We start from the raw sequence: 21,788 nt of genomic DNA, 5'->3' as shown, positions 1-21,788 counted from the left end.
TCCTGCCATCCAGGACCTCTATACCAGGCGGTGTCAGAGGAAGGCCCTAAAAATTGTCAAGACTCCAGCCACCCCAGTCATAGACTGTTCTCTCTGCTACCGCACGGCAAGCGGTACCGGAGCGCCAAGTCTAGGTCCAAGAGGCTTCTAAACAGCTTCTACCTCCAAGCCATAAGACTAATGAACACCTAATCAAATGGTTACCCAGACTATTTGCATGCCCTCCCCCCTTTACACCGCTGCTACTCTCTGTTATCATCTATGCATAGTCACTTTAATAACTCTACCTACATGTACATATTACCTCAACTAACCAGTGCCCCACACATTGACTCTGTCCCGGTACCCCCTGTATATAGCCTCCACATTGACTCTGTACCGTAACACCCTGTATATAGCCTCCACATTGACTCTCTACCGTAACACCCTGTATATAGCCTCCACATTGACTCTGTACCGTAACACCCTGTATATAGCCTCCACATTGACTCTGTACCGTAACACCCTGTATATAGCCTCCACATTGACTCTGTACCGTAACACCCTGTATATAGCCTCCACATTGACTCTGTACCGGTACCCCCTGTATATAGCCTCCACATTGACTCTGTACCGTAACACCCTGTATATAGCCTCCACATTGACTCTCTACCGTAACACCCGGTATATAGCCTCCACATTGACTCTCTACCGTAACACCCGGTATATAGCCTCCACATTGTTATTTTACTGCTGCTTTTTAAATTACTTGTTACTTTTATTTCTTATTTGTATTGTATTTGTATTTATTTTTAAACTGCATTGTTGGTTTGGGTCTCGTAAGTAAGCATTTCACTGTAAGCTCTACACCTGTTGTATTTGGCTCATGTGGCTAATAAAAATTTATTTGATTTGATCACTGCACACAGATACTGGACATTGACATAGCGGCTAATGCATGGCTGCTCTAATGTATTTCCCAAGTAATGATCTTTCAAATCAAATCCGATTTTATTTGTCACATATACATGTTTAGTGTAGTGTCATGCCTGGTCGTCGGGGCTGTCTGCCCGGTCGTCGGGGCTGTCTGCCCGGTCGTCGGGGCTGTCTGCCCGGTCGTCGGGTGATAATGCTCTTAAGTGATAATGCCCGAGAAGCAGGAAGAAAATTATGCCAGATAATTCATGATTTCGACTGGCTGAGAAACGCTGCCTGCCTGCCTGTTTGTCTCATCCCGACTCCCAGCATGCTCATTACTACGGGACAGCTGGAGATTTTATTTGAATATTGAAACAATGTTGCAAATGTTGGCGAGACGGACAGGAAGGTTTATACAAATCACCGCTGTTGAAACCTAAATGTTAATCTAAAAGAAATGTGAGATAATGTCTAGATGCTTTTTATAGTGGAGATCAAGTTTATAAATTGCCTGGCTGGGCTGATGAGACAGTGGATTGCGCAGTAAGATGGAACACAGTAAATAGGCATTTTAATGTCATAGATTTAGCCGGCGGTAACTTGTGGAATAGACACTGGCTGGAATGCGGTTTTAACCAATCAGCATTCAGGTTTAGTTCCACCTGTTGTATAATGACACATAAACACCAGTTGCTCTCAGGACTGACTGCTTAGAGGTGCTGTTTATTTAGAAGCCTGTCAGGGAGTGTATCCTCAGTAGTCGCTCGCTCTCTTTCTCTCTCGCTCCCTTTCTCTCTCGTTCTCTCTTTCTCTCTCGCTCTCTTTCTCTCTCGCACTCTCTTTCTCTCTCGCACTCTCTTTCTCTCTCGCACTCTCTTTCTCTCTCGCACTCTCTCTCTTTCTCTCTCGCACTCTCTTTCTCTCTCTCTTTCTCACTCTCTCGCGCTCTCTCTCGCTTTCATTTGCTACTTTCTCATTTTGTATTCTCCCATCATCTCACTCACTCCCCCCTTCTCTCCTCTTCTCCCCTTCACCCCTCCTTTCCTTCTCCTCCTCCTCTCCTTTCCTCCCCTGCTCTCTGTTAGAGAGATGTGTCTGTGGAGCACTCAGCCACTGCACTCTGCAGCGTCTGGTATTGTGGCTAAATTACATGGCCTTTAAAAATAGCCCAGTCCCTGCTGAGTCCCAAATGGCACCCTATTCCCTATATAGGGCCCTGGGCTCTGGTCAAAAGTAGTGCACTGCATAGGGAATAGGACACCATTTGGAATGTGTACAGTCTCTCCTGGAGGAGAGCAGATGAAGGAGAGGAGGGGAAAGAGGGGGGAAGGAAGGAGAGGGGTGGGAAGGGTAGAGGGCAGGGAGAGGGCTGGGAAGGAGGGGGGAAGGAGGTGAGGGAGGGGAGGGAAGGAGGTGAGGGAGGAGAGGGAAAGGGGAAGGGAGGGAAGGAAGGTATAAAAGAGGAGAGGGGGGGCTGCCTCTGATCTGAAAGGGTACATGCTGTGCTTGTTGCACTGCTGTGTGTGTGATTCCCATGGTGAGGGAAAGGGGAAGGGAGGGAAGGAAGGTATAAAAGAGGAGAGGGGGGGCTGCCTCTGATCTGAAAGGGTACATGCTGTGCTTGTTGCACTGCTGTGTGTGTGATTCCCATGGTGAGGGAAAGGGGAAGGGAGGGAAGGAAGGTATAAAAGAGGAGAGGGGGGGCTGCCTCTGATCTGAAAGGGTACATGCTGTGCTTGTTGCACTGCTGTGTGTGTGATTCCCATGGTGAGGGAAAGGGGAAGGGAGGGAAGGAAGGTATAAAAGAGGAGAGGGGGGGCTGCCTCTGATCTGAAAGGGTACATGCTGTGCTTGTTGCACTGCTGTGTGTGTGATTCCCATGGTGAGGGAAAGGGGAAGGGAGGGAAGGAAGGTATAAAAGAGGAGAGGGGGGGCTGCCTCTGATCTGAAAGGGTACATGCTGTGCTTGTTGCACTGCTGTGTGTGTGATTCCCATGGTGAGGGAAAGGGGAAGGGAGGGAAGGAAGGTATAAAAGAGGAGAGGGGGGGCTGCCTCTGATCTGAAAGGGTACATGCTGTGCTTGTTGCACTGCTGTGTGTGTGATTCCCATGGTGAGGGAAAGGGGAAGGGAGGGAAGGAAGGTATAAAAGAGGAGAGGGGGGGCTGCCTCTGATCTGAAAGGGTACATGCTGTGCTTGTTGCACTGCTGTGTGTGTGATTCCCATGGTGAGGGAAAGGGGAAGGGAGGGAAGGAAGGTATAAAAGAGGAGAGGGGGGGCTGCCTCTGATCTGAAAGGGTACATGCTGTGCTTGTTGCACTGCTGTGTGTGTGATTCCCATGGTGAGGGAAAGGGGAAGGGAGGGAAGGAAGGTATAAAAGAGGAGAGGGGGGGCTGCCTCTGATCTGAAAGGGTACATGCTGTGCTTGTTGCACTGCTGTGTGTGTGATTCCCATGGTGAGGGAAAGGGGAAGGGAGGGAAGGAAGGTATAAAAGAGGAGAGGGGGGGCTGCCTCTGATCTGAAAGGGTACATGCTGTGCTTGTTGCACTGCTGTGTGTGTGATTCCCATGGTGGTGCTTCACTGTGTTGTTCCTTTCTATTTTAATGAACTAGGGGTGATGTTGGGGTGAAACTGAGAGAGGGTTACATTGTTGTAATAGTTGTTGTTTTGTCATTTGCCAGAGCTCCATTCTTATATCTCTGTTTGTGTGTTTACAGAACTCACCATCTCTCCCCACACACACACACACACACACACACACACACACACACACACACACAGACAGACAGACAGACAGACAGACAGACAGACAGACAGACAGACAGACAGACAGACAGACAGACAGACAGACAGACAGACAGACAGACAGACAGACAGACAGACAGACAGACAGACAGACAGACAGACAGACAGACAGACAGACAGACAGACAGACACAGGACAGACAGACAGACAGACAGACAGACAGACAGACAGACAGACAGACAGACAGACAGACAGACAGACAGACAGACAGACAGACTAGGGCAGGCAGGCCATTTAGTCTGTAGTGTGAGTGTCTCTCCACACAGACAGAGAGAGAGAGCACCAGAGGAGGCTGTAGTGTGGAGTCTAAATAGTAGAGTATTGATTTAGGATCATCTATCTAGGATATATAACAACCCCTACTAGGGAGCAGGAGGGAGGATCCTATATAACAACCCCTACTAGGGAGCAGGAGGGAGGATCCTATATAACAACCCCTACTAGGGAGTAGGAGGGAGGATACTATATAACAACCCCTACTAGGGAGCAGGAGGGAGGATCCTATATAACAACCCCTACTAGGGAGCAGGAGGGAGGATCCTATATAACAACCCCTACTAGGGAGTAGGAGGGAGGATACTATATAACAACCCCTACTAGGGAGCAGGAGGGAGGATCCTATATAACAACCCCTACTAGGGAGTAGGAGGGAGGATACTATATAACAACCCCTACTAGGGAGCAGGAGGGAGGATACTATATAACAACCCCTACTAGGGAGCAGGAGGGAGGATCCTTTATAACAACCCCTACTAGGGAGCAGGAGGGAGGATCCTATATAACAACCCCTACTAGGGAGCAGGAGGGAGGATACTATATAACAACCCCTACTAGGGAGCAGGAGGGAGGATACTATATAACAACCCCTACTAGGGAGCAGGAGGGAGGATACTATATAACAACCCCTACTAGGGAGCAGGAGGGAGGATACTATATAACAACCCCTACTAGGGAGCAGGAGGGAGGATACTATATAACAACCCCTACTAGGGAGCAGGAGGGAGGATCCTATTATAACAACCCCTACTAGGGAGCAGGAGGGAGGATACTATATAACAACCCCTACTAGGGAGCAGGAGGGAGGATACTATATAACAACCCCTACTAGGGAGCAGGAGGGAGGATACTATATAACAACCCCTACTAGGGAGCAGGAGGGAGGATACTATATAACAACCCCTACTAGGGAGCAGGAGGGAGGATCCTATTATAACAACCCCTACTAGGGAGCAGGAGGGAGGATACTATATAACAACCCCTACTAGGGAGCAGGAGGGAGGATACTATATAACAACCCCTACTAGGGAGCAGGAGGGAGGATCCTATTATAACAACCCCTACTAGGGAGCAGGAGGGAGGATACTATATAACAACCCCTACTAGGGGGCAGGAGGGAGGATACTATATAACAACCCCTACTAGGGAGCAGGAGGGAGGATCCTATTATAACAACCCCTACTAGGGAGCAGGAGGGAGGATACTATATAACAACCCCTACTAGGGAGCAGGAGGGAGGATACTATATAACAACCCCTACTAGGGGGCAGGAGGGAGGATACTATATAACAACCCCTACTAGGGAGCAGGAGGGAGGATCCTATTATAACAACCCCTACTAGGGAGCAGGAGGGAGGATCCTATTATAACAACCCCTACTAGGGAGCAGGAGGGAGGATACTATATAACAACCCCTACTAGGGAGCAGGAGGGAGGATACTATATAACAACCCCTACTAGGGGGCAGGAGGGAGGATACTATATAACAACCCCTACTAGGGAGCAGGAGGGAGGATCCTATTATAACAACCCCTACTAGGGAGCAGGAGGGAGGATCCTATTATAACAACCCCTACTAGGGAGCAGGAGGGAGGATACTATATAACAACCCCTACTAGGGAGCAGGAGGGAGGATACTATATAACAACCCCTACTAGGGAGCAGGAGGGAGGATACTATATAACAACCCCTACTAGGGAGCAGGAGGGAGGATACTATATAACAACAATATACTCCAGTTACCCTGTCTCTCCTCCTTCCCTCTCACCACTTCTGGTCATCCCTTCATCTTTTTTCTGTCCTCCACCACTCCTCTCCTGATGGTCATCTGTTCATTCCTCTCGCTCGCTCTCGCTCTCTCTCTCGCTCTCTCTCTCGCTCTCTCGCTCTCTCTCTGTCATCCATGGTTTTTATATTCTCTTCAGTCCATAGCAGAGGGACCCCGTCTCTCCTGTTCTCTCTGTCTCTAGGTTGTCTGTCTCTACAGTAATGTTGTTGTCTGTCTCTACAGTAATATGTAATGTTGTTGTCTCTACAGTAATATGTAATGTTGTTGTTGTCTGTCTCTACAGTAATATGTAATGTTGTTGTTGTCTGTCTCTACAGTAATATGTAATGTTGTCTGTCTCTACAGTAATATGTAATGTTGTTGTCTGTCTCTACAGTAATATGTAATGTTGTTGTCTGTCTCTACAGTAATATGTAATGTTGTTGTTGTCTGTCTCTACAGTAATATGTAATGTTGTTGTTGTCTGTCTCTACAGTAATATGTAATGTTGTTGTTGTCTGTCTCTACAGTAATATGTAATGTTGTTGTCTGTCTCTACAGTAATATGTAATGTTGTTGTCTGTCTCTACAGTAATATGTAATGTTGTTGTCTGTCTCTACAGTAATATGTAATGTTGTCTCTACAGTAATATGTAATGTTGTCTCTACAGTAATATGTAATGTTGTCTCTACAGTAATATGTAATGTTGTCTCTACAGTAATATGTAATGTTGTCGTTGTCTGTCTCTACAGTAATATGTAATGTTGTTGTTGTCTGTCTCTACAGTAATATGTAATGTTGTTGTCTGTCTCTACAGTAATATGTAATGTTGTTGTCTGTCTCTACAGTAATATGTAATGTTGTTGTCTGTCTCTACAGTAATATGTAATGTTGTTGTCTGTCTCTACAGTAATATGTAATGTTGTTGTCTGTCTCTACAGTAATATGTAATGTTGTTGTCTGTCTCTACAGTAATATGTAATGTTGTTGTTGTCTCTACAGTAATATGTAATGTTGTTGTTGTCTCTACAGTAATATGTAATGTTGTTGTTGTCTCTACAGTAATATGTAATGTTGTTGTTGTCTCTACAGTAATATGTAATGTTGTTGTTGTCTCTACAGTAATATGTAATGTTGTTGTTGTCTCTACAGTAATATGTAATGTTGTCTGTCTCTACAGTAATATGTAATGTTGTCTGTCTCTACAGTAATATGTAATGTTGTTGTCTGTCTCTACAGTAATATGTAATGTTGTTGTTGTCTGTCTCTACAGTAATATGTAATGTTGTTGTTGTCTGTCTCTACAGTAATATGTAATGTTGTTGTTGTCTCTACAGTAATATGTAATGTTGTTGTTGTCTCTACAGTAATATGTAATGTTGTTGTTGTCTCTACAGTAATATGTAATGTTGTTGTCTGTCTCTACAGTAATATGTAATGTTGTTGTTGTCTGTCTCTACAGTAATATGTAATGTTGTCTCTACAGTAATATGTAATGTTGTCTCTACAGTAATATGTAATGTTGTCTCTACAGTAATATGTAATGTTGTCTCTACAGTAATATGTAATGTTGTCTCTACAGTAATATGTAATGTTGTCTGTCTCTACAGTAATATGTAATGTTGTCTGTCTCTACAGTAATATGTAATGTTGTCTGTCTCTACAGTAATATGTAATGTTGTCTGTCTCTACAGTAATATGTAATGTTGTCTGTCTCTACAGTAATATGTAATGTTGTTGTTGTCTGTCTCTACAGTAATATGTAATGTTGTTGTCTGTCTCTACAGTAATATGTAATGTTGTCTGTCTCTACAGTAATATGTAATGTTGTTGTCTGTCTCTACAGTAATATGTAATGTTGTCTCTACAGTAATATGTAATGGTGTTGTCTGTCTCTACAGTAATATGTAATGTTGTCTGTCTCTACAGTAATATGTAATGTTGTCTGTCTCTACAGTAATATGTAATGTTGTTGTCTGTCCAGTCCATAGCTGAAGGTTTCAAGGAGGCGGTTCAGTACGTCCTGCCACAGCTTATGATGGTTCCTGTATACCACTGTTTGCACTACTTTGAACTACTGCAGGTGAGTGTGTAACACACGCACGCACGCACGCACGCACGCACGCGCACGCGCGCACACACACACACACACACACACACACACACACACAGTCCAGGCATGTCCTTCTCACAGTGAGGTTGACCAGTGTTTCGACTTAGAGCTTTCGAGAACTTATCGAGACCAGTGTTTTGGTCATTCCCTATGAGTTGCCATCTTGTGGTTAAATATGAAAATGGGGTCGAGCTCTCTGTTCAGGATCTGAGAGCTCCTGATTCCGGTCAGTTGACCTTAGATTGGTTTTAACTTAGTATAGTTAGTTATTATATCTGAAATCCGTAGTTGGTGAAACTGCCACGTCTGTTTTGCGTTATTACAACAGCAAAGACAATGGGACATCAGTGCGTACTTAATAGAACAGCAGGACATGTCCTGAGACTTTTTCTTTTTAAACCGCAATGCTCCTCTCCTCCGTGTCATCAACAAAAACAAAACAAAAAAACAATAACGATAGACAGATGTTTATTTTTATCCCCCTTTTTACAGATTTCCGCTTTCAGTCTTGTAAACCATGAGCTAGTCAGTCAGTTAAACCTTTAGTGGTCATCTGCCAGCGGACCATCTGCATCTCTGCTGCTTGTTGTGGCATCGACCACCTCCACGGAAAGTGTCCGTGCGCGTTCCAAAAAGTACTTTTATATCTTCCTGTAATGAGGGACGGGGTTTTCTGTGTGCATACGTTAAAACATATACATCAATGTTGCTCTGTGCATACGTTAAAACATATATACATCAATGTTGCTCTGTGCATACATTAAAACATATATACATCAATGTTGCTCTGTGCATACATTAAAACATATATACATCAATGTTGCTCTGTGCATACATTAAAACATATACATCAATGTTGCTCTGTGCATACATTAAAACATATATACATCAATGTTGCTCTGTGCATACATTAAAACATATACATCAATGTTGCTCTGTGCATACGTTAAAACATGCATCAATGTTGCTCTGTGCATACGTTAAAACACATACGTCAGTGTTGCTCTGTGCATACGTTAAAACATATACATCAATGTTGCTCTGTGCATACCTTAAAACATGCATCTATGTTGCTCTGTGCATACGTTAAAACGTATACATCAACTTTGCTCTGTGCATACCTTAAAACATGCGTCAATGTTGCTCTGAGCATACCTTAAAACATATACATCAATGTTGCTCTGTGCATACGTTAAAACGTGCACCAATGCCTAATGCCTGTCACCTTGTGTTTTGTGAGCAGCAGCTGCAGGAGCACAGCGAGGAGCAGGATGACAGGGAGTGTTTGAAGCAGGCCATCACAGCTCTGCTCAACCTCCAGTGTAGCGTGGAACGCATCTACACCAAACACCTGCCTCGACGCAAACCTGGGTACGTAGCTGCGCCTCCACGCTACAGTACACCCTGCAGATACACACTACACACTTAAATGTGATTCGTTCTCAAGTTGTTCATGTAAACAAATTGTGTTCTCAACAATTATTCTAGTTAAATAAAGGTTTTGATTTGATTCTTCAGTTTCCTGACCTCTGTCTCTGTCTCTGTCTCTGTCTCTGTCTGTCTGCTCTCTCTCTCTCTCTCTCTCTCTCTCTCTCTCTCTCTCTCTCTCTCTCTCTCTCTCTCTCTCTCTCTCTCTCTCTCTCTCATACTCCTCCAGAGAGCCCATGTACCGTCTGTACAGCCGTCAGGTGCGCAGCAAGCAGCTGGCCATCAAGCGGATGAACGAGATCCAGAAGAGCATCGACGGCTGGGAGGGCAAGGACATCGGCCAGTGCTGTTCCGAGTTTATCCTGGAGGGGGCGCTCCTCCGCGCCGGCGCCAAACACGAGCGACACAACTTCCTGTTCGACGGCCTCATGATCAGCTGCAAGGCCAATCAGAGCTCCCGACTCCCCGGTTCTGGAAGCGGGGCGGAGTTCCGTCTCAAGGAGAAGTTCGTCCTGCGGAAAGTCCGCATCGTGGACCGCGAGGACTCGGCGGAGTTCAAACACGCCTTCGAACTCGCCGGTAAAGACGAGAACTGTGTGGTGTTCTGCGCCCGCTCGGCGGAGGAGAAGGGGGCGTGGATGGCGGCGCTGGTGACCCTGCAGTACCGCTCCACGCTGGACCGTATGTTGGACACGGTTCTGCAACACGAGGAGCAGGCCCAGCCCCTACGACTGCCCTCGCCAGAGCTATACCGCTTCGCTGTGCATGACTCAGAGGAGAACATCGTGTTTGAAGATCGCGTCCAGAGCAAGACGGGGATACCCATTATTAAAGCTGGCACGGTGGTCAAGCTTATAGAGAGGCTCACCTACCACATGTATGCTGGTAAGCCGGGCTGATACCCCTACCGTGTTGTCTGTTTTAAGAGTAGTGTACTCTAGAGTAGGCCAGGGGTAGGCAACAAGATTCAGCTGCCGGAAAAGTTGTGTCGGGGGGACGGAAAGTACTATGTATGTATGTATGTATGTATGTATGTATAAACTCAGCAAAAAAAGAAACGTCCTCTCACTGTCAACTGCGTTTTATTTTCAGCAAACTTCACATGTGTAAATATTTGTATGAACATAACAAGATTCAACAACTGAGACATAAACTGAACAAGTTCCACAGACATGTGACTAACAGAAATGGAATAATGTGTCCCTGAACAAAGGGGGGGTCAAAATCAAAAGTAACAGTCAGTATCTGCTGTGGCCACCAGCTGCATTAAGTACTGCATGGACTGCACCAGATTTGCCAGTTCTTGCTGTGAGATGTTACCCCACTCTTCCACCAAGGCACCTGCAAGTTCTCAGACATTTCTGGGGGGAATAGTCCTAGCCCTCACCCTCCAATCCAACAGGTCCCAGACGTACTCAATGGGATTGAGATCCGGGCTCTTCGCTGGCCATGGCAGAACACTGACATCCCTGTCTGGCAGGAAATCACGCACAGAACGAGCAGTATGGCTGGTGGCATTGTCATGCTGGAGGGTCATGTCAGGAGGAGCCTGCAGGAAGGGTACCACATGAGGGAGGAGGATGTCTTCCCTGTAACGCACAGCGTTGAGATTGCCTGCAATGACAACAAGCTCAGTCCGATGATGCTGTGACACACCGCCCTAGACCATGACGGACCCTCCACCTCCAAATCGATCCCGCTCCAGAGTACAGGCTTCGGTGTAACGCTCATTCCTTCGACGATAAACGCGAATCCGACCATCACCCCTGGTGAGCAAAACCGCAACTCGTCAGTGAAGAGCACTTTTTGCCAGTCCTGTCTGGTCCAGCGACGGTGGGTTTGTGCCCATAGGCGACGTTGTTGCCAGTGATGTCTGGTGAGGACCTGTGTGGCTCAGTTGGTAGAGCATGGTGTTTGCAACGCCAGGGTTGTGGGTTCGATTCCCACGGGGGACCAGTACGGAAAAAATTTATGAAATGTATGCATTCACTACTGTAAGTCGCTCTGGATAAGAGCGTCTGCTAAATGACTAAAATGTAAAAATGTAACAGGCGCCTTCAGTCCAGCCTCTCTCAGCCTATTGCGGACAGTCTGAGCACTGATGGAGGGATTGTGCGTTCCTGATGTAACTCGGGCAGTTGTTGTTGCCATCCTGTACCTGTCCCGCAGGTGTGATATTCGGATGTACCAATCCTGTGCAGGTGTTGTTACCCATGGTCTGCAACTGCGAGGACGATCAGTTGTCCGTCCTGTCTCCCTGTAGCGCTGTCTTAAGCATCTCACAGTACGGACATTGCAATTTATTGCCCTGGCCACATCTGCAGTCCTCAGGCCTCCTTGCAGCATGCCTAAGGCACGTTCACGCAGATGAGCAGGGACCCTGGGCATCTTACTTTGGTGTTTTTCAGAGTCAGTAGAAAGGCCTCTTTAGTGTCCTAAGTTTTCATAACTGTGACCTGAATTGCCTAACGTCTGTAAGCTGTTAGTGTCTTAATGACCGTTCCACAGGTGCACGTTCATTAATTGTTTATGGTTCATTGAACAAGCATGGGAAACAGTGTTTAAACCCTTTACAATGAAGATCTGTGAAGTTACTTGGATTTTTACGAATTATCTTTGAAAGACAGGGTCCTGAAAAAGGGACGTTTCTTTTTTTGCTGAGTTTATATATATATGTGTGTGTGTGTGTGTGTGTGTGTGTGTGTGTCACACACACACACTACCGTTCAAAAGCTTGGGGTCACTTAGAAATGTCCTTGTTTTTGAAAGGAAAGCTAATTTTTTTGTCCGTTAAAATAAAATTGATCAGAAATACAGTGTAGACATTGTTAATGTTGTAAATGACCATTGTAGCTGGAAACGCTCAGTTGTGCACCGGGGCCTCCCACCCCTCTTTCTTTTCCGGTTAGTTTCTTGGCAATTTCCCGCATGGAATAGCCTTCATTTCTCAGAACAAGAATAGACTGATGAGTTTCAGAAGAAAGTTATTTGTTTCTGGCCATTATGAGCCTGTAATCGAACCCACAAATGCTGATGCTCCAGATACTCAACTAGTGTAAAGAAGGCCAGTTTTATTGCTTCTTTACTTAGCACAGCTGAAAACTGTTGTTCTAACATAATTGCATAAGAATTTTCTAATGATCAATTAGCCTTTTAAAATGATTAACTTGGATTAGCTAACACAACGTGCCATTAAAACACAGGAGTGATGGTTGCTGATAATGGGCCTCTGTACGCCTATGTAGATATTCCATTAAAAAAAATTCCAGCTACAATAGTCATTTACAACATTAACAATGACTACACTGTATTTCTGATCAATTTGATGTTATTACAAATACAAAGAAATTTGATTATTTATGACGCAAGTGTTATATTCAATAATTTTTCTGCTTTCCTTTAGATCCCAACTTTGTGCGCACTTTTCTGACCACCTACCGGTCCTTTTGCAAGCCCCAGGAGCTCCTCGGCCTCTTGATAGACAGGTAGGTCGGACCTGCTTACCAGTGTGTTGTGTTTGTGCAGGGGGCCAAGACATTTTTCACGTTTTATTGTCACGTGCACAAGTACAGTGAAAAGGCCTTTCTTGCCAGCTCTTTCCCAACAATTCAATAATCAATATCAGTAGTATAAAGCAGAACAACAACAACACACAGGAAGTGAATGATTTCCCGTTTATATCCCTGGAAGGATAATAGAGTTCTAACATGTGTCCTAAATGGCACCCATGGACCCCTGGTCTGGAGTAGAGCCCCATGGACCCCTGGTCTGGAGTAGAGCCCCATGGACCCCTGGTCTGAAGTAGAGCCCCGTGGACCCCTGGTCTGAAGTAGAGCCCTAGGGACCCCTGGTCTGAAGTAGAGCCCTATGGACCCCTGGTCTGAAGTAGAGCCCTATGGACCCTGGTCTGAAGTAGAGCCCTATGGAACCCTGGTCTGAAGTAGAGCCCCATGGACCCCCGGTCTGAAGTAGAGCCCTATATAGGGTGCCATTTGTCACTCAACCTATGACTGTGTCCTCGCTCCTAACCTGTTGATGGTAATATGCTGTGTTGTCTGGGCTCCTAACCTGTTGATGGTAATATGCTGTGTTGTCTGGGCTCCTAACCTGTTGATGGTAATATGCTGTGTTGTCTGGGCTCCTAACCTGTTGATGGTAATATGCTGTGTTGTCTGGGCTCCTAACCTGTTGATGGTAATATGCTGTGTTGTCTGGGCTCCTAACCTGTTGATGGTAATATGCTGTGTTGTCTGGGCTCCTAACCTGTTGATGGTAATATGCTGTGTTGTCTGGGCTCCTAACCTGTTGATGGTAATATGCTGTGTTGTCTGGGCTCCTAACCTGTTGATGGTAATATGCTGTGTTGTCTGGGCTCCTAACCTGTTGATGGTAATATGCTGTGTTGTCTGGGCTCCTAACCTGTTGATGGTAATATGCTGTGTTGTCTGAGCTCCTAACCTGTTGATGGTAATATGCTGTGTTGTCTGGGCTCCTAACCTGTTGATGGTAATATGCTGTGTTGTCTGGGCTCCTAACCTGTTGATGGTAATATGCTGTGTTGTCTGGGCTCCTAACCTGTTGATGGTAATATGCTGTGTTGTCTGGGCTCCTAACCTGTTGATGGTAATATGCTGTGTTGTCTGAGCTCCTAACCTGTTGATGGTAATATGCTGTGTTGTCTGGGCTCCTAACCTGTTGATGGTAATATGCTGTGTTGTCTGGGCTCCCGAGTGGTGCAGCGGTCTAAGGCACTGCATCTCAGTGCAAGAAGCGTCACTAAAGACACCCTGGTTCGAATCCGGGCTGTATCACAGCCGGCCGTGATTGGGAGTACCATAGGGTGGCGCACAATTGGCCCAGCGTTGGCCGGTGTCGGCCATGATTGTAAATAAGAATTTGTTCTTAACTGACTTGCCTGGTTAAATAAAAAGGTTTAAATAAAAAGTCTGCTAGTTCTGTTTTGTCCTCCAGATCTGATGACACCTGTATAACGCTTTGGTTGTCTGTGTCCTCTGTTCTGTGGTTTGGATTGTTTATAATATATTTTTATATATATTTATTTATTTTTTGCCTGCTTTACAAAGTAAATGAATGATTATTATTTTTGACACACAGGATTGAGATCCCAGAGCCGGAGCCCACTGAGGCAGACAAGCAGGCTCTATGGAACGGAGATCAGCCAATGGCTGCAGAGCTGCAGAGGTTCCGGAGGGAGTACGTCCAACCAGTCCAACTCAGGTACCACTGTCCAATCAGACTCCTTCCCACTCTCCAATCAGACTCCTTCCCACTGTCCAATCAGACTCCATCCCACTGTCCAATCAGACTCCATCCCACTGTCCAATCAGACTCCATCCCCACTGTCCAATCAGACTCCTTCCCACTGTCCAATCAGACTCCTTCCCACTGTCCAATCAGACTCCTTCCCACTGTCCAATCAGACTCCTTCCCACTGTCCAATCAGACTCCTTCCCACTGTCCAATCAGACTCCTTCCCACTGTCCAATCAGACTCCTTCCCACTGTCCAATCAGACTCCTTCCCACTGTCCAATCAGACTCCATCCCACTGTCCAATCAGACTCCATCCCCACTGTCCAATCAGACTCCATCCCCACTGTCCAATCAGACTCCATCCCACTGTCCAATCAGACTCCATCCCACTGTCCAATCAGACTCCATCCCACTGTCCAATCAGACTCCATCCCACTGTCCAATCAGACTCCATCCCACTGTCCAATCAGACTCCTTCCCACTGTCCAATCAGACTCCTTCCCACTGTCCAATCAGACTCCTTCCCACTGTCCAATCAGACTCCTTCCCACTGTCCAATCAGACTCATCCATCCCTCCTTGATGGGGGCGGTCCATCATCACCATTCCTGTGGCCCTAGCCTTACGACTTTCTACTGTGGCATCTCTCAAAATAGTTTTTCTTTTTAAAGCACAGTGATAACTATTGATATAAAAAGTGCTTTATAAATGAATTTGACTGATCATTCACCTTCGTGTGTCTCTCAGGGTCCTGAATGTGTTCCGTCAATGGGTGGAACATCATTTCTATGACTTTGAGAACGACCCTGAGCTACGAGGCAGACTGGAGGAGTACATCAGCAGCATTATACAGCTACGAGGTACTACCTCAATACTACTACAGTACTACTACAGTACTACCTCCAATATTACAGTACCACTACAGTACTACCTCAATACTACTACAGTACCACTACAGTACTACCTCAATACCACTACTACAGTACCACTACAATACCACTACTACAGTAGTACTACTACAATACTACTATAGTACTACTACCAGGGGTTGGAACTATTCAGGGAACAGAACCGAAAATAAATGTTCAAGGAACAGAAACGGGAAAAGGAATGAAAGTGATCCATACTGTTCCGGAACAGAACCGTTATTTTAAAAGCACGGGAACCTGTTAATAACGTTATTTTATGTTCCAGGCATTTTTTTTTCTACTCCCACAAAAATGCGCAACAGAATGCTTATGCAATCCCTCACTCTGTCACTTAGAAACTTATTCCAGTTTCTGCCTGTAAGATGAAAATCTTTGCGTGTGTGTGTGTGTGTGTGTGTGTGTGTGTGTGTGTGTGCGTGCGTTTTTTGGCTACCTGCCCCTCCCCCCTAAGAAGAACAGGCTACTGTACAGAAAGTTACACACCAGGCCATTCCAAGCATGATTCAGAAGATGGGGGGGGGGGGGGGAGAGATGTTTTATTAGCTAGAGAGGAGTGGATTAACTTTATAGTTTGTCGTTAAGGATACTATAGGCCTAGTTATAACGTTTCACGTTGGATTTATTAACTACAAAAAGGTAAGAAGTGTTTTTAATGCTGGTGCCGCTTTACACACACAAACTTGTTAGCTAGCTAGCTCAAAGGACATTCAAAGTTCCTCCATAGAAGCCACTACTCCGTAGGTATAATTCAGATAATGCCCAGCGTGTCAAGCCCCCCCCCCCCTCAACCCTCTCTCGCTCTCTCCCCACCCATAAAATTTCTGTTACGTATCGCGCCACAGGCTACACTTGTCTGTCGATCACGCATGTAAACAACTAGCTTGCCTGTGCTATCCGAAACTGATTGGTGAAGTAATTTAATGAGCTGAATGATTTGTATTTATTTTTGGCACAGGTTAAAAACGGAACAGATAGGAACAATATAAACCGTTATGTTTTATTATTTTTTCAGTTAGAAACGGTTCACAACTTTATTTTGCTGGTTGGAACAGTGGAATATAACGGACAAATGTGGGGTTCTGTTCAGAACTAAACGATTGGAAAATAATTTAGATTCCAACCATTGAATACTACACTACTACCTCAATACTACTACCTCAATACTACTACAGGATGACCTCAATACTACTACAGGACTACCTCAATACTACTACCTCAATACTACTACCTCAATACTACTACAGGACTACCTCAATACTACTACCTCAATACTACTACAGGACTACCTCAATACTACTACCTCAATACTACTACAGGACTACCTCAATACTACTACAGGACTACCTCAATACTACTACCTCAATACTACTACAGGATGACCTCAATACTACTACAGGACTACCTCAATACTACTACCTCGATACTACTACAGGATGACCTCAATACTACTACAGGATGACCTCAATACTACTACAGGACGACCTCAATACTACTACCTCAATACTACTACAGGACGACCTCAATACTACTACAGGATGACCTCAATACTACTACAGGACGACCTCAATACTACTACAGGACGACCTCAATACTACTACCTCAATACTACTACAGGACGACCTCAATACTACTACAGGACTACCTCAATACTACTACCTCAATACTACTACCTCAATACTACTACAGGACTACCTCAATACTACTACCTCAATACTACTACAGGACTACCTCAATACTACTACCTCAGTACTACTACCTAAATACTACTACAGGGCTACCTCAATACTACTACAGTATTTCTTACTACAATACCAATATGTTAATTCACAGGGACACATTTTTCAGTGTTTGCTACTTTTGTATTATTTACTAGTCACTTATGTTATTGTGCAGAAAATGTAATCAAGTTTTAAGTTTAGTTGCTATGTGAAATGAATGCATTGGTGTCCACCAGAACTGTCACAATAAAACATCAAGTTGTTACAGAGTCTCAAACGTTTACTTCTATCCTCTGACGGTGATTTAGATAGGGACTGGACAATGGTCATGTTTTACTTTAGTGAAGTTTAATTTAGCTTAATTGTCATGAATGATAAAAAAATAAATTAAAGAAAACATAAAAACAAGTCCTTGTCACATGTCCCTTCCTCAGGCAAGTCTATGAGGAAGTGGGTGGAGTCCATCAACAAGATAATCAAGAGGAAGATGCAGACTCAGTCTAACGGGGTCAGCCACAACATCACCTTCGAGAGCCCGCCCCCGCCCATCGAGTGGCACATCAGCCGCCTGGGCCAGACTGACACCTTTGACCTCATGACCCTTCACCCCATAGAGATCGCCCGCCAGCTCACCCTGTTGGAGTCAGAGCTATACAGGTGAGACTGACACCTGCTGGTTACTATGGTGATCAGTGACACCTCCATTTTACTGATCTGACCAAAACATGGTTTTAACCTGCCAGCCAACTGAAGCTGGCAGACCATGTACTGTCCATAGGACTGTGGAAATATGTTGTTTTCAATGTAATGTGTTGAACACAGGGACTATGGATCGTAAAACAGCCTTTCACAGCTTTTCCTCTTAGAGGTGACAAGAGACGTGCTACAGGGCTGTGAGGCCATCTGAGCTGGTGGGCAGTGTGTTACTGCCTTATTGAAGTGTGTTACTGCCTTATTGAAGTGTGTTATTGCCTTATTGAAGTGTGTTACTGCTTCCCTTCTCTCCTCAGGGCTGTGAGGCCATCTGAGCTGGTGGGCAGTGTGTTACTGCCTTATTGAAGTGTGTTACTGCCTTATTGAAGTGTGTTACTGCCTTATTGAAGTGTGTTATTGCCTTATTGAAGTGTGTTACTGCCTTATTGGAGTGTGTTACTGCCTTATTGAAGAAGTGAGTTACTGCCTTATTGGAGTGTGTTACTGCCTTATTGAAGTGTGTTACTGTCTCCCTTCTCTCCTCAGGGCTGTGAGGCCATCTGAGCTGGTGGGCAGTGTGTTACTGCCTTATTGGAGTGTGTTACTGCCTTATTGAAGTGTGTTACTGCCTTATTGAAGTGTGTTACTGCTTCCCTTCTCTCCTCAGGGCTGTGAGGCCATCTGAGCTGGTGGGGAGTGTCTGGACCAAAGAGGACAAGGAGAATAACTCTCCCAACCTGCTGAGGATGATCCGTCACACCACCAACCTCACACTGTGGTTTGAGAAGTGAGTAGTGGTGGTGGTAGTAGGTGGAATATGTTATGAAACCGAGTCAAACATGAACTTGTCCAATAACAAATGTTTTCCTACTGTGTGCCCTACTGAACATCTCCCTGCTGTGAACTCAGTCAGTAACTGTAATACTGCCTCTCTCTGCCTCACTCTGTCTCTCTCTCTGCCTCACTCTGTCTCTCTCTCTCTGCCTCACTCTGTCTCTCTCTCTGCCTCACTCTCTCTCTCTCTGCCTCACTCTGTCTCTCTCTCTGCCTCACTCTGTCTCTCTCTCTGCCTCACTCTGCCTCACTCTGCCTCTCTCTCTGCCTCTCTCTCTGCCTCTCTCTCTGCCTCTCTCTCTGTCTCTCTCTCTGTCTCTCTCTCTGTCTCTCTCTCTGTCTCTCTCTCTGTCTCTCTCTCTGTCTCTGCCTCTCTCTGCCTCTCTCTGCCTCTCTCTGCCTCTCTCTGCCTCTCTCTGCCTCTCTCTGCCTCTCTCTCTCTCTGCCTCACTCTGTCTTTCTCTCTCTGCCTCACTCTGTCTCACACTCTGTGTCTCACACTCTGTCTCTCACCTCTCTCCTCTCTCTCACTCTGTCTCTCACTCTGTCTCTCACTCTGTCTCTCACTCTGTCTCTCACTCTGTCTCTCACTCTGTCTCTCACTCTGTCTCTCACTCTGTCTCTCACTCTGTCTCTCACTCTGTCTCTCTCTCTCTCTCTGTCTCTGTCTCTCTCTCTCTCTGTCTCTCTCTCTGTCTCTCTCTCTCTCTCTCTCTCTCGTCTCTCTCTCTCTCTCTCCTCTCTCTCTCTCTGGCTCTCTCTCTCTCTCTGTCTCTCCGTCCTCTCTCTCTCTCTCTCTGTCAGGTGTATTGTGGAAGCAGAGAACCTGGATGAGAGGGTAGCAGTGTTCACACGGGTCATTGAGATCCTTCAGGTGTTTCAGGAGCTCAACAACTTCAACGGTGTTCTGGAGGTGGTCTCTGCCATCAACTCTGTCCCCGTCTACCGGCTAGATCACACCTTCGAGGTGAACACACACATACACCTTCGCTATCAGAATGCCGTTTGGGTCTTTGCGTGTAAAAAAAAAAAAAAAACAATACGCGTCAAATAAGCTTTTAATTTGACATGTCAAAAAAACACAATTCTATTTTAGAATGTTGTGTGTGCTGGATTTGTACGTGCAAGCCAAGCTCCACCACGACGATCAGTAGCACTGTCACAAAACTGTACAAAAAATAATAGTCTGTAAACAAGCACACACCGGCCACGAACGATGTGTTTACAATACCGCGTTGGTAATAAGGCGTTATTTGTTTGACCGAATGGGAAAACATCTGTGTGAGCATTTGAAATAAGATCAGGATTAAACGAGCAGGATTAAAAATGTTTGCAAATATCTTTGATACAGATGTTATTAGCAACTTCTGCGGCAGCTAGCTAGCTTTAGCTTGGGAGCTACCAAGCTTTGGATAAAAGCTTGGTAGCTTTGGATAAAAGCATCTGCTAAATGGTATATATTATTATTATTATTATTATTATTATTTACTTCTTGGGCACTAAGACCAGAGATTTTACTGAGCAGCAAGGTCCAGTATGTAGCTTTGTGGGCGACCCGATGAAATGCACATAGAAATGTTATTTATAGATCTGTCACTCGCATTGAAAACAAGTCTAATAAGTGGCAGATCTGTTCTATATGTACTATTTCTATGCTTTTACTGAACAACAAGTTAATGAAAGATGTTCATATTGTTATTTTCTTTCAGGCGGTCCCCGAGAGGAAAAAGAGGATCCTAGAGGAAGCAGTGGAACTGAGCCAGGACCATTTCAAGAAGTACCTGGCCAAGCTCAAGTCCATTAACCCACCCTGTGTGCCTTTCTTCGGTAAGACCTATATGACAGAGTGTTTTATCGTCATTTTGTTTTTTTTAAACAGACACATTTATCGAAAGCAAACTGACAGAACTGTCAGCGTTGACTGTGACACATGGATTCGGTATATATGTGGCCTACGCGGGAACGGAAGCCCTCAACCCTGTTGGTGCTAGCATCATGCTTCAACCCACTGAGCCGTTGGAAATATTAGGTTGACTGAGGGATGTATTTAGGTAGGACTACTCTGACACTTGTCGCTCTCCTCCCTGTCCCCAGGTATCTACTTGACCAACATCCTGAAGACAGAGGAGGGGAACCCCGACTTCCTGAAGAGACACGGCAAAGAGCTGATCAACTTCAGTAAGAGGAGGAAAGTAGCAGAAATCACAGGAGAGATACAGCAGTACCAGAACCAGCCTTACTGTCTCAAGGTCCAGCAGGACATCAAGGTAGGCCAATCAAAACCGGCCTTACTGTTTCAAGGTCCAACAGGACACCAAGGTAGGCCAATCAAAACCGGCCTTACTGTTTCAAGGTCCAGCAGGACACCAAGGTAGGGCGAATCAACCAGCGTTACTGTTTCAAGGTCCAGCAGGATACCAGGGTAGGCCAATCAAAACCGGCCTTACTGTTTCAAGGTCCAGCAGGACACCAAGGTAGGGCGAATCAGCCAGCCTTACTGTTTCAAGGTCCAACAGGACACCAAGGTAGTGCGATCAACCAGCCGTACTGTTTCAAGGTCCAACAGGACACCAAGGTAGTGCGATCAACCAGCCTTACTGTTTCAAGGTCCAACAGGATACCAAGGTAGTGCGATCAACCAGCCGTACTGTTTCAAGGTCCAACAGGACACCAAGGTAGGGCGAATCAGCCAGCCTTACTGTTTCAAGGTCCAACAGGACACCAAGGTAGTGCGATCAACCAGCCTTACTGTTTCAAGGTCCAACAGCATACCAAGGTAGTGCGATCAACCAGCCTTACTGTTTCAAGGTCCAGCAGGATACCAAGGTAGTGCGATCAACCAGCCTTACTGTTTCAAGGTCCAACAGGACACCAAGGTAGTGCGATCAGCCAGCCTTACTGTTTCAAGGTCCAACAGGATACCAAGGTAGTGCGATCAACCAGCCTTACTGTTTCAAGGTCCAACAGGACACCAAGGTAGTGCGATCAGCCAGCCTTACTGTTTCAAGGTCCAACAGCATACCAAGGTAGTGCGATCAACCAGCCTTACTGT

The 21,788-nt window shown here is 45.5% G+C and overlaps 1 protein-coding gene across 2 annotated transcripts in view; it reads left to right on the top strand.

The window, feature by feature from the left end:
- The window catches only part of sos2 (son of sevenless homolog 2 (Drosophila)), a 98,037-nt gene that overhangs the window by 66,914 nt on the left and 9,335 nt on the right, over positions 1 to 21,788 (top strand). For both annotated transcript variants that reach the window (XM_045708836.2, XM_045708977.2), the window contains 11 exons: positions 7,735 to 7,833; positions 9,107 to 9,234; positions 9,521 to 10,176; positions 12,695 to 12,776; positions 14,407 to 14,529; positions 15,310 to 15,422; positions 17,644 to 17,866; positions 18,570 to 18,689; positions 19,541 to 19,703; positions 20,446 to 20,563; positions 20,831 to 21,003. In XM_045708836.2, the coding sequence (XP_045564792.1) occupies positions 7,735 to 7,833; positions 9,107 to 9,234; positions 9,521 to 10,176; positions 12,695 to 12,776; positions 14,407 to 14,529; positions 15,310 to 15,422; positions 17,644 to 17,866; positions 18,570 to 18,689; positions 19,541 to 19,703; positions 20,446 to 20,563; positions 20,831 to 21,003 (1,998 nt within the window). The remainder of the gene's footprint in view (positions 1 to 7,734; positions 7,834 to 9,106; positions 9,235 to 9,520; positions 10,177 to 12,694; positions 12,777 to 14,406; positions 14,530 to 15,309; positions 15,423 to 17,643; positions 17,867 to 18,569; positions 18,690 to 19,540; positions 19,704 to 20,445; positions 20,564 to 20,830; positions 21,004 to 21,788) is intronic.

This window comes from Salmo salar, chromosome 01, assembly GCF_965601325.2.
Source record: "Salmo salar chromosome 01, fSalSal1, whole genome shotgun sequence".
NCBI classification, from domain to species: Eukaryota; Metazoa; Chordata; class Actinopteri; order Salmoniformes; family Salmonidae; genus Salmo; species Salmo salar.
The sequence above is the reverse complement of the archived record's forward strand: the minus strand, read 5'-3'. Positions and strand labels throughout refer to the sequence as shown.